Source organism: Talpa europaea (assembly GCF_964194135.1).
Source record: "Talpa europaea genome assembly, chromosome: 6".
Taxonomy (NCBI): Eukaryota; Metazoa; Chordata; class Mammalia; order Eulipotyphla; family Talpidae; genus Talpa; species Talpa europaea.
Genome location: NC_140072.1, coordinates 97,760,081 through 97,773,791, shown reverse-complemented (window position 1 = coordinate 97,773,791; position 13,711 = coordinate 97,760,081). Strand labels below are relative to the sequence as shown.

Genomic DNA, 13,711 nt, shown 5'->3' with positions numbered 1-13,711 from the left:
CCCACAGTCAGGCACCCCGTTTTGTATCGGGGTTGCTCTACAACACCCTGACCTCACGGCCTAGTCAGTGGGGAAACCCAGAGCAAGTGGTTCTGATACAGTTAACAAGTTTGTCTTTCCCCCATTTTTTGCAATTCCCCTTATCTAGCATTAACAGGATTGATGACTTGTCTTTCCCATTTGTTGCAGCTTCCCCTCCCCTTGGGGAGAAAAAAAAAGCTGGCGCCCACCGGTTTCCCTGCAGACCCTTCCCCCTCGCCCTAAGGAAAACAAGTTGGCGATCACCGGTCTCTGTGCCTTGACACCTTCCCCTTCCCTTAAGATGAATGAGCTGACACCCATCCATCTCCCTGTTGAGCTGGCGCCCACTTGTCTCTGTGCGGACCCCTTCCCCCTCCCCTTCGCGGACCCCTACCCATCTCCCCCTGTATAAATTCCCCTGCCCACTGCCAAAGAGGAGGACGGTGGTTTTTCGGACATGAGTCTGCCTCCCTCCTCATTTGTCGACAAATAAAACCGCTTTCCTTTTCCTCAAACCTAGTTTCCTTTTATTGGCTGAGGGAAACTGAGGCCGGCGTTCGGTAACAGTTCCATTCTCAGAAGGCTGCCCAGTCACCCCGTTCTCTGGGCCGCCCCGCGCCCTCACCCCGCCCCCCCCAAGCCGCCCGCCCGCCCGGCTCCTCTCACCAGCCCACCGGCCCAGCCTCCCCGACGCCGACCTGCCCGGCTCCCGCCTGAAGGTCTGTCCGCAGCGGGGGTTCCCGTTCCTCTGCCCCCCACCGCCGCGGGGTGCGGGCTGGGCGGGCCCTCCCCACCCGGAACTGCTGAAGCCGCCGCGGGGCGCGAACGCGCGGCTCTTCCGGGCGTTTCCCGCTCGGCTCGGCCCACCGCGTCCTCGCGGGGCCCGCCCACCGCCCAGCTCCTGCCCCCGGCGGTCCGCTCGCCGGGCCCGGCCCTCAGCTGCCGGCCGAGGCGCAGGCGTCGGGGCCGGCAGCTGCCCAGCGGGGGATCCGGCGCGCCGCAGTGAGGCGCCTGAGGCGGGGCGAGCCGTCGGACGCGGGATCGGACTTTCGACGCCAGGTGATAGGCTCGTGGCTTCCGGTTTCTTTCAGGCTCTGGGGGCTCGTGGGGGCGGGAGGGGGCGGCAGACGGCGGCTCGCGGAACACGCCTGCACTGGGCCCCCGCGCCGTGGCGGGAGCGCTCGGGAGCGCCTGAGGAGCAACTGCCCGGGGGCGGGGCCGGGGCGGGGCGTGGGCGGGACTTCCCCGCCCATGCCACGCCCCCGGGAGGCGTTTAGTACAAATTCGCAAAACCGGAGCGCGGGACGTCGGTCACCCCCTCTCTGCTCTTGGTGCACTTCGGAGCTGGCGAGATGAACTCCAGTGGCAGCCCTGCACGGTAGGGAGCGGAAGTTGGGAATGGCAGCAGGAGAAAATTGGGTAAAGGGGGGCCCTCAAGAGCCCCACAGCGTGCGGGGGGAAGCCAGGGGAGAAAGTAGGTAGAAGAGCCAAATCGGATCCAACGACAGTTGTTTTTGTGATGATTGCAGTATCTGGAGGACTTTGTCAGTCCTGGAGGGAAGTCTATTTATTAGTCATCTAAGCTTTTATTTCCTGGGGTGGGAATTGTATGGGGAGTATAACCAGAATGAAAATGCATACATTGTGCAAAAATGAAAATTGATGTAAAAAATATATAAAATAAAAAATTTTTTTAAAAATGCGATTTTTAACTGCGCTCCGTTTAGCTATTGAACTTAATGCCCCAGGGTCTTTCATATAAAAGGGTGTGGCCTGATATGCCAGTCATGTCAGAATTAATGATGTATCACCTACCGACACCCTGTAATTAAAAAACAGGACCTTGTCTAAGTCAACAACTGATTCCCTACTTAAAATGTGCTATATAGAAACCACCGCCATCATCCAGAGGATGATAACAGTATAAATAAATGAATACACAAGCTGGATAGATTACAGATACTTTCACAAAATGAATTAAAATATGACTGCTTTAATTATCATGATCTCATATGAAAAATAGTGGACTAGTAGAGAAGGGGTCCAAAATGCACTATTTTGGGTATCATTTGTTTCCATGTGTATTATCTTTAATTCAAAGATTATTTTATTAAAGTTTCTTTTTAATTTTTATGTAATTTTTTAAATATATTTTACATCATTGTTCATTTTTGTGCAATGTTTGCTTTTTCCTCTCAGGTGTAGTCCCCATAAAATTCCCACCACCAGTTCACCTGTGCACCATCACCATAGTCCCTTGTGCTCTTTCTTCCCCTGTTTTGATCCTTCCCACTCCCCACCCCCTGCAGAATGTCTCTGATTTATAGTTAATTTTTTTAAGTTATTATTTTTCCCTGATCCCCTTATTTAGTTTCCTTATATTCCTTCTCTAAGTGAAATCATACAATTTTTCTTTTTCCTTTTGACTTATTTCACTGAGCATGATCCCTTCTCGCTCCATCCATAGTGCTGCAAATGGCATGAGCTTATCGTTTTTGATTGCTGAATAATATTCCATTGTGCATATATGCCACAACTTCTTGATCCAGTCATCTATTTTGGGGGCATTTGGGTTGATTCCATAGCTTACCTCTTATAAATAGTGCAGTAATAAACATAGGGGTACAGGTATCCTTTTGAATTAATGTTTTTGTATCCTTTGGGTTGATTCCTAGCAGTGGAATTCCTGGGTCATATGGTAGCTCCATTTTCAGTAATTTTAGGAATCTCCACAGAGAAAAGGCATTTTTAAAAAAAATTTATTTAGGGCCTCCCTCATGGCGCAGCGGTTGAGTGCTGGGTTACGAAGCTGCCCGCAGCCTCTGTGGCGCCAGTTCCATCCCCGGCTGCTCCCCGGCCACCGGACGAGGGTCCCGCATGGCGCGCAGACCTCTCCTGCTGCCCGCTGCTCCCCTCAGCAGTGTACTTCGGTCCTTCTGCCTGCTCTGCTCCCGGCTCTGGCTCTGGTGGGTTCTCTCACCTTCCTGCGCTTCTGATTGTGCCCAGTGCTTGTATAAATAAATAAACAAAATAAAAACAAACAAATAAATAAATCTTTAATAAAAATAAAAATAAAAAAATTTATTTATGCGTATAAGAACTGGGGTACAGGCCAGAGGTGTGGGAGCAGTGAGAGGATTCACCAGAGACAGAGTGGGGAACAGAACAGGCAGACGGACTGAAATACACTGCTGAGGGGAGCAGCGGGCGAGATAGGAGAGGTCTGCTACGCTATGTGGGTAGCTCCCTGGCTGGGGATCAAACTCGTGCTGCAGTGGCTGCGGATTGCTTCACAGGTTGCGTCTTAACCCCTTGAGCCATGAGGAAGGCCCCCCAGAAAAGGCCTGTTTTTAAAATTGAGGTATAACACTGACTTACAGTGCTGCGTGTGATTCAGAGGCATAGGATCATACTTTCTCAGATATTCATCCCCACACCTACCACCAAAGCACACAGCCCTCCACCAGTCCCCTCCATACTTTGCTCTGTACCTACCCCATCCAGGTCTTGTAGCCTTGATAACAGTCAGGTTTCTAGGGTTTGTTACTGGTTCAGTTTTGTCTGACTCTTTGGTTTGTTTTTCTGTATTCCACATATAAGTGAAATCAATGTTGTCTTTTTCTTTCAGACTTACCTAGCTTAATATTATCCTCTCCAGTTCCATCCATGTTACTACAAATAGCAAGAGTTTATTTTTTATAGCTGAGTAGTATTCCATTGTGTATATATACCACATTTTCTAATCTACTCCTCTGCTATTATGCACATAGGTGGTTTCTGTAACTTGGCTGTCTTAAGTGATGCTGCCTTGAGAATGGGAGTGCCCATATCCCTTTGATTTAGAGTCTTTGCATTCTTCCAGTCGCTGCCTCGGAGTGGAATTGTTGAATCATGTAGTGGTTTTTTTTCATGGGGGTTGGGCCAGTCTCCATTTCTACCAACAGAGTAAAAGGGTTTCTTTTCCTCCATAGCCTCGCCATTACTTGTTATTTCTGGTCTTTTTAATAATATGCCTTTCTTACAGGTATGAGATGTTATCTCTTTGTGTTTTGATTTTCATTTCCTTGATGTCTTTGTCGGAGAAGTGTCTCTTTAGTTCTTCTGAATTTGGGTACATTTTTAGATTAAATTTTTTTTATCCAGCTGGATATTTCTGTTGTAACTATAAGAAGTCTGATCATATTTTTGCATCTTTACTTACGCTAATTCTTCTTTACAGATGATTTTTCTGGGGCAGAGACATCTTCTTTGAAAAGCCTCATACTGTATTGAAGATGACAGAAGCAGTGTTGATTGATCTCTTTGGCTTGAAATTGAACTTTGAAAAAAACTGTGACCAGACATTACTGAAGACCTTGAATACTATTAGATACAACCATGCTACCAAGGCCAAGTTCCTTTGCATAATGTGTTGCAGTAACATTAGCTGTGAAAGGGATGGTGAACATGATAATGGCGAAATAGAAACAAGAATTGAATTATCAACTCTCTTGAGAGAATTTGAGACAGTTAGCAATCCTAGCTTGGCTGCCTCTCTCTATACCATTAAACAAAAAATTGATGAAAAAAATCTGAGCACCATTAAGGTAATTGTACCCATACATCGGAAGACATTACTAAAGGCGTTTATTGATCAACTCTTCACCACTGTTTACAATTTTGAGTTTGAAGACTTACAGATGACTTTGAGAGGAGATCATTTGAAACAGTCCAGTGATATAAAAGTCATCACAACTCAAGAACTGGAAGCAGTTCAGAATGAAATAGAAACATATTTGAGAAGTTTGCCAGCTCTGAAAGGAGAATTAACCATTATCACATCTCCTTTGATCTCAGGTAGATTAAATGTCATGTATTATTTTTATGAATGCTTGAAAAATCAGTTTTTCTTCAGAGTTAATACATCTCTTTTTCCCTTTTGTAGACTATTGTGGTTTTATGTACTCATTAGCATCTCTTGCAACATGTAAGTTTCAAGGACAGCCTTGTGGTATCAATGGGTAGTCCCCTCAAAACTACCCTAAATAAATTTGCTATATGCAAATTAAGCTTTAAGAGAAATCTCGCAGCCTTCCTTTAAAATAAGGTTAATGACCTTATGCATCACATATTTAGAAATTCTCAACCTTAACTCATTGGTACCTTCAGGGAAGAGTGAAATTTAAAAGGCAGTGTCTTCTTGGTTAAACAGTATTTACTGTGAGCTGTTTGCTATTGGATATAGCAAAGAAAAATGAGACAGAAGATACTCTTTGAAGAGCAGTAATCATATAAGGAGGATTAAACAAGCACAAAGCAGAACATAATAAGGACACATAGAAAGAAGTACAAACTGCTGTAGAAATTAGAAGCCAGATAAACAAATGTAGGTCAGAGGAAGTCATACTGAATGATGGGTTTTGTGTAGCATATTTTTAATCTTCACTACTTATCTTTAACAGATATTTTCATACATGGATTTACAACAAGAACAGGTGGGATATCTTACATACCAACTCTTAGCTCATTCAATCTCTTCAGTAGTTCCAGACGGAGAGATCCCAAGGTGGTTGTTCAAGAAAATCTGCGTAGGTTGGGGAATGTTGCAGGATTTAATGTGGAGAAATTTTACCGAATAAAGGTACGCAATTTTGCTTCTTATTTTGGAACATCTAAAGTATATTCTTGATTCTCCTAATGAGTATGTGGATTTTAATCAAGCTATTTCACTTTGGCATTTGGTGATTTATCTAAAATTTTAGGGAAATGCTTGTGGTTGTTTTCTCAACTCTATATATAATAGTCTAAAGATCAGTTCTATGATATATTTCACCCGTAGCTTCTTACATCTAAAAGTATAGTTAATTCTCGGGAAATATAATACCACTTCTCTCTTTTTTTTTTTAATGATTTATTTATTTATTTATGCAAGCACTGGGTACAGTCAGAAGTGCGGGAGGTTGAGAGAATTCACCAGAGCCAGAGCAGGGAGCAGAACAGGCAGAAGGACCGAAGTACACTGCTGAGGGGAGCAGCGGGCGGCAGGAGAGGTCTGCGCGCCATGTGGGACCCTCTCCCGGTGGCCGGGGAGCAGCCGGGGATCGAACTGGCGCTGCAGAGGCTATGGGCAGCTTCACAACCCAGCGCTCAACCGCTGCACCACCAGGGAGGCCCTCACTTCTCTTTTTTATTTAGAAGAAAAGTTCCTGCAAGGGGGAAGGAAGGATATGATCACAATTAAAGTAAAGCCTGTTTCTTACAGATTACTAGTTTTATTTGAGGCCAGGGAGAGTATAAATACCACTGACTTGCTAATTCTCAACTTCTTTTACTACAACCATACTCTGTGGAAAGTGCTGCAAGTCCAGATTTACCCATTATCTCTAGTGGGAGATGTCGTGATGGGCTATATTGAATTTTTAAATATGAATGTGTGTTCCTTTGAATAAATGTGCAGGTATAATAATACCAAAAGTTTAATGATAAATCCATCTGTTATTTTACCATAGATAGAAGTGATGTTTAATGAATGCTAATAAACCTAAACTGGTTATGTAACTGTACACTGAGTTCTTTTAGAAACGTTTATGGTATGAGAAATCCTACTTTCAAAACATTCTTATTGCATATGTTTGGTATTAGACTGATCATGCCAATGATGTCTGGATTATGGAAAAGAGAGAGCCTGAGTCTTACGATGGAATCACCACAAAACAGAGAGGAGTCACAATAGCTGCTCTTGGTGCTGACTGTCTACCAATAGTTTTTGCAGATCCCGTCCAAAAAGCTTGTGGGGTTGCTCACTCTGGTAAGTGTACTTAATTAAGCATTTAGGATTTTACCAATTTCAAAGTACAGAAAAAGTTACAAATTCTTTCTGAATGGTAGGGCAGAAACAGTTATTATTTGACATGGTGATAAGTGTAAAGATAGGAGTGGACTAGCATACTCTTATTATAGGAGCCAGTAGATGGAGTGCCAAAATTAAATTACATGAATCAGAATGGAATTCCCAAGGAAACAGTGCCTATGCTAATTTCTGAGGACTGTGTAGGATTTGGCTAGGTGCCTGTGTTTCTCAGCTGGGGTACTGTTAACATTTGGAGCAAAATAATCTTACACTGCAGACTAAGTTTGCTTGATTTTGAAATTCTTAATGCCAGGAGAATTCCCAGTTGTTGTAATAACCAAAAAGGAAAGGAACAAAATTAAAAAGAGAAGAAAGGCCTTCTTGTTGTCGTAACACTCCCCACAGAGTGCTACTTCCTCTGGTTGAGAACCCTTAAAGTCTAAGCAACTGGAAAGAGGAAGGTTAGACATAAAGAAATGTGTTCACCAAGATATAGCTTATAAAAGTATGAAGTAAGAAAAAACAAGATATGTTTGGAAAACTGTATTTAGTTTAATATGGTATAGTCTAGTAGCTTTAACCGTAAATTCTTTCTGGAGATAAGGACCAAGAAGAATTACACATGCTGCTGTGTTGTGTTAAGGTTATACGTGGAATTTTGTTTTCTGGAAGTATTTAAAAATAGCATTTAGATTATCCAGTATTTATGATTCTCTGTGAAATGAGGGGTGATCATTTGGATTTCCTTCTGCCTGTAAATCTATGATGACTTTGCTCTTTATGCCATAGTTAAAATATAAAAGAGGCTTATTATTCTTGTGACTTAGCTAAAATAATGGAATTGGATAACTAGAAGTCAGATTTAGTATTTGATATTGTCAAAAGCTATTTAAAATTTGAGTCTTAATTCCTGGATATAGAAAGGGCATATTATTTGTTACTTCTTAGGTTGTGAAACCAAAGTTTTAAAATATCAAATATAAAACTGTCAAGATAAAGCAATCTCAAAAGAGAATAAAGTTATTGTCACATGCTTCCTGATTTCAAAACTTATTATAAAACTACAGTAATCAAAAACAGTATGGTAGTGGAATAGAATAGAGAGGTCAGAAATAAACCATTACATTTATGATCCAGTGATTCTTGACAGAGTACCTAGGTCATACAATGGTGAAAGGACAATCTCTTTAACAAATGACATTGGGGGGGCCTCCCTGGTGGCACAAGGGGTTAAGACGTAGACTGTGAAGCTGTCCACAGCCTCTCAGCACAAGTTCGATCCCCCAGGCTGCCAGGGAGCTATGGCACAGCAGACCTTTCCTGACTCGCTGGCTGCTCCCCTCAGCAGTGTACTTCGGTCAATCTGCATGTTCTGTTCCCCGCTCTGTCTCAGGTGAATCCTCTCACCACCACCCCCACACCTCTGGCCTCTACCCCAGCTCTTGTATTCATAAATAAATAAATCTTTAAAAAAAAATGACACTGGGAAAGTTGAATATCCACATCCAAAAGAGCAATGTGGAACCCTTTTCTTACATGATATATAAAAATTAAGTCAAAATGATCAAAGAGGTAAATATTAGGGCTAAAACTATAAAACTTGTAGAGAAAATTGTGCAATTTCATTTGCATGAGGTATCTAGAGGAGTTAAATTCACAGAAGTGGAAAACAGAAGCCAGGGTCTGGGGGAAGGCAAAGCGGGGAATTCTTTTTTAATGTGTACAGAATTTCAGTTTTTTTAAGATGAAAAAGTTCTAGAGAATGATTGTATAATAATGTGAATATACTTAACACTACTGAAGTGTACACTTGAAAATATTAAGATGGTAAATTTTCTGTTTTGTGCTTTTACACACAATTTTTTAAAAATGTAATAAAAAACAAGGTGAGGGAGCTAGAACAGACTTAGGAAGGTATAACCCCAGTAGAAACTAATAGTATGGAACATTTTTCAAAGGAAGTAAAAGGGACCTTCCATTAAATGTCTTCCATATTAGGTGCTTGGCATAGTATACTTCATTTAAAAAACATTTTTTTACTTAGTCTAATTAATTTTGTGATTTACTGTTTCTGGTCTTTGAAATATACAATGATTACTCACTTTTAATTTACTTAAAAATCAAGGTGAAATTTTGTTGTGTTTTAACTTTCCTTATCTCTTTTTCTTCCTGTTTACCAGGTTGGAAAGGTACTTTGTTAGGTGTTGCAATGGCTACAGTGAATGCTATGCTATCAGAATATGGCTGCAGTTTGGAAGACATTGTTGTTGTACTTGGACCTTCAATAGGACCTTGCTGTTTTACTCTTCCAAGGGAATCAGCAAAGGCATTTCATAATCTTGATCCCGAATGTGTACGGCTCTTTGACTCACCAAATCCCTATGTTGACATCCGTAAAGCTACAAGGTATGTTTGATTTCATTCCAGAAATGCAAGTCTGCTTTTGCCTGGTGCTTCTGCAGTGAACAATTTGTAACACTGAGAAATATTCAGGAAGCAGATAGTTAAGTAGCTTATATGTGTGCACAAAAATTCATTTAAATAAAATCTGTTCTCACTTATGTTTGAATGACAGAAATTTTATAGTCTAGTATCTCTTACTGATTTAAAAGTGAAAGAAGAGGGACACCCTGGTGGTGCAAGGGGTTAAGCACTGCACTATGAGGCAGTCCACAGCCTCTGCAGCACAGGTTCGATCCCTGGCTGGCCAGGGAGAAACCCACATGGCAAGGCAGACCTCTCCTGTCTTGCCCGCTGCTCCCCTCAGCAGTGTATTTCAGTCCATCTGCCTGTTCTGCTCCCCGCTCTGTCTCTGGTGAATCCTCTCACCTTCCCCCCGCGTGCCCACCTCCGCATCTCTGGCTTGTGCCCCAGCTCGTGTATGAATAAATAAAAAAATAAATCTTAAAAAAATAGTGAAAGAAGAAACAGCTGACATACAGTTTAAAAGATCTCCTTAAATTTCATATACAAGAAGTTGACATATACTTCACAGCCTTTCCTCACCTAAATTCTCCTAAATAAAATAAACTATCAGGAAGCTGGTATTTTATAGTTAATTATTCTCTAATTAACTCGAGGAATATATTTCTTAGCAAAAATATTAGATAATACAAATACAAAGTTGCTTTGACGATTTTATGATCTCTTGCATTTTTGAATTTATGAAGTTTTGTTATTAATATCTGTTAGAATTTCTCATTTCTACAACAGAAAATAGATGTCTAATTGGAATCATGTTTCTATTTCATTCAGCAAAACTTTGCCCAGATTTTGATTCATTTAGTACTTAAGTAGAAGGGGCTGAAATAGATTCTTAAATGTGACTTGTAGAATTAAATATCATTCATTTATAGTCATATTTCATAGCATAAAGTATTTATGGAGAAGCAAATTGCCTGTGGAAAATCTGGTTTGTTAATATGAGGAGAGGAGATAGGAAATGTAGACATGATCTGGATACAAAATTTTATGATCAAAATCAAGTACTTATTTAGGAAGAAACTTCTGGAGTTACCAGAATATTTGTAGATCATTTAATTCAGACAGTACATTCAGGTCATGTCTGAAGGAAAATATAGTAGCTTCTAGAGCTAATATATGAACTTAGGTGATAAAACTTTGCTCTCTTTTGAAAAATATTTATCCTAAGGATTCTTCTAGAACGGGGAGGAATTCTTCCATGGAATATTCAGGACGAGTTACAAGAGCTCAACCTTTGTACAGCCTGCCATCCTGACAAATTTTTCTCCCATTTCCGAGATGGCCTTAATTTTGGTACACAAATTGGCTTCATATCAATTAGAGAATGAGGTAAAGTAAGTTCTCACTCCCCATCACCTTTCTGTCCTCTCCTCTGTTCTTCTTCCTCTTTCCATCTTTCCCTCCCCTCATTTTAAAAAATAGGTAATTATATTTTTTTACTTCTTTATTCCTATAGGAAGAACTATTTCTACTTTTTAGTGAATAGTGGTAGAAATTTAATATTCAGTGACATATTGTAATATAGAGAAGAGTCACTCCTTTTTCCTAGTTAATGAAGAATAATTAGGCAGGCATTATTAGAAGTATAAAACTAAAATAATTTATCTTTTATAGATCCTGTCTGTATGCTATTTATCTCTCCTATGTACTTGATATCTGTACATTTCCTACTACCTCTCTTTTTGTTAATCTTGTGATTCTTGGGAAGAAATCTCTGCATAACGATTCTAACATTCAGAATAATAAGAAACCCTCACATATACAAACTAATTTGGTTTTCAACTAGATTCCATCTGATTATAGCATGAGTTGGCCAATCTTCCTTAAGGGCCAACTCATAAATATTTGAGGCTTTGTAGGACATACAGTCCCTCTCTTAATTACTCAACTCTACCATGTAAAACAAAAGCAGACAAGAGCAATAAAATGAGCATAGCTATGTTTCAATAAAAGTTATTTATTAAACCACAGGTTTGGCCCACAGGCTGCAGTTTGCTGATACCTGGTCTACAGTCATAGGGTAACACTGAATGTCATTTCATTAACTGTGTGTTTATTAGAGATCGTTATGTTAGAGTCATACAAAAATATTTCATGACAGTAATTTAGCATATATCCTTTAGCATATATCTGATTTTTTCTTAAGGGTACTGTTTACCTAATTAATATTATTTTTAGCTTTCACAGTGTCTTTTACTCTTTAAGACTTAATGATCCTTTCCTTGATACTCTAATAGCAGAAGTGTCTCATATTTGATTTTTTTTCAGAAACTGGACTGGACTTTTGCCTGCTTCTTTCCAAACTGACAGCAAGAGAATTTAGCTGTTCGGTTTACTTAAAGCTGAAAGGATTACGATGATAATTCGTCTTTAGGGTACACTTTCACTGTTATCCAAAGATAAATGATTTTTTTATTTGATTCTAACAATAACTGACAAAAAAAATCAGTGTGATACAGCTTATGTGTTATATAGATGAGGAATATTCTTAAAGTTTGTTGTTTATTAAATGTAATAAACTATCAGGAAGCTGGTATTTTAAAGTTAATTATTCTCTAATTAACTAGAGGAATATATTTCTTAGCCAAAATATTAGATAATACTGAGGGTTTCTTGTGAGGGTTTCTTATTATTCTGAATGTTAGAATCAGGAACAGGTCTGTTTAGTTCAGTGTTTATTGTGAAGCCTCTGTTTGTCAAACATTGGAAGCATAGGTGAAAAAAATGATTAAGGCTTTTCCTCTTGAATCAAATACAGTGGAGAAAAACACTTCTAACACTTTAATAGCAGTTGAAGAATACAAGGAAATTATATCTGAAAGGCAGAATAGAGAGTGTATCATATATCATTTGCAGAGAACATGACTAATCACATAAACCCAAAAGATGTACCAGGCTTTTAACAGATGAAAACAACCTTAACAATAGAAGGAGTACCATAAACTAAGGGAAGGAACTGTTCTAGAAAGAGAAGGGTGTGGGCAGCAGTTACTAGAAAAACAGGTTGGAAAGAGAGTAGTAAGGGTCTCGAATGCCATGTCCAAGGGTTTGGAGTTTATTTTCTAGGCAAAGAGTAGGCATAAAAAGCAGGGGAGCTTTTTAATTTCCATGGTATATTTAACAGGACTGTATTTAAATTATGAAAGACTAGAGAAACTAAGAAGCAGTCAGATTGCTTCAAAAAGTAGTAATGAAGCCGGAATTAGGGCAGCAGAAATTAAAATGGAGAAAAGGATAGATGGATTACAGGTACATTTCAGAGGTAGAATCAATAGATCCTGTTAATAAATGATAAAGGTGAGAGGCACAGAGAATGGAGAAGTCATTGAAGATGACTTGGCTGATCACCAACAGTGGCAGCAAAGGAAGGGGGAGGTTTGAGGTGAGGGGAAAAGAATGAATTTGATACAGAGACTGTACTACATCCAGATGGAAATACTTAGTCAACAACTATAAATGTGAACCTGGGACTTCGGAGGGAACCTGGAAAAGACACAGTATTAGAAGTTGGCAAGACAGAGATGATGCCAAGTGTATTGGAGTAGGTTGGATCATCTAGCAGAAATAGAGGGAGAGAAAAGAAAAAGAGATGCAAGGATAAAACCTCATGCAACACCTGCATTTGGAGAACAGAAAACGGACTAGTAAAAAAGATTATTCATAGAAGAAAGGAAAAAATAAAGGATACCATTTTGAAGAAAGAGGCCAGTGTAGATGTGACAGCAATACAAAAAGAAATCTTCAGAGATAAAATGAGGACTAAGAAGAAGTTAATGGGTTAATAGCCACATTGGGATGTTCTTCAGGCAGTGGCAGTGGGGTCAGATTTCAGCATGTCCAGGAAGAGGATATATAGGTGTCAACTCTTTGACAGTATTTATGAGAGTAAGTAAAAGTACTGGGGCCTGTAGCTTGAAGGAAGGGATTCTTTTTCAGATGAGTAGTTTTAATTTTATTTATAGGCTGAGTAAAGGAGTTCAGCTATTTTTCATTTGAAAAAATTGATATATGGTGGTGTATATTTTTAATATATGTGAGTTATCACATTGCATTTTTAAAGGACTATTTCATGTTTCCTAGATGAATATGCTATAGAACATTAGAAAACTACATTTTTTGGTAATTACAAAGGACCTTCAGTTTATCTTTACAGCTACTCTAAAATACATAGATCAGGTGTTACCTCTTTTATTCAGTTGAGAAAACAGCCTCATTGAGGTGGAGGTTAAAAATAACAAAATTTGTGCTAAAGTAAGTTTAAGCCCAGATCCTGTGGTTCTCTTTTCATATTTTACAGTTAATGAAAGCTAAATTAAATTTTTATCTTCAACTTTTTGTTAATATCATGTATTCATATATATATCTATATATACATAT

General features: G+C 39.7%; 1 protein-coding gene across 1 annotated transcript; it reads left to right on the top strand.

The window, feature by feature from the left end:
- Positions 1–4,295: 4,295 nt before the first annotated feature.
- Positions 4,296–10,662, top strand: LACC1 (laccase domain containing 1; the record flags this gene model as incomplete). Its single annotated transcript, XM_084235078.1, has 5 exons — positions 4,296–4,857; positions 5,463–5,641; positions 6,643–6,808; positions 9,031–9,256; positions 10,503–10,662. The coding sequence occupies 5 exons, from the start codon at positions 4,296–4,298 to the stop codon at positions 10,660–10,662; spliced, it is 1,293 nt and encodes a 430-aa protein (XP_084091204.1).
- Between the last annotated feature and the right edge of the window lie 3,049 nt (positions 10,663–13,711).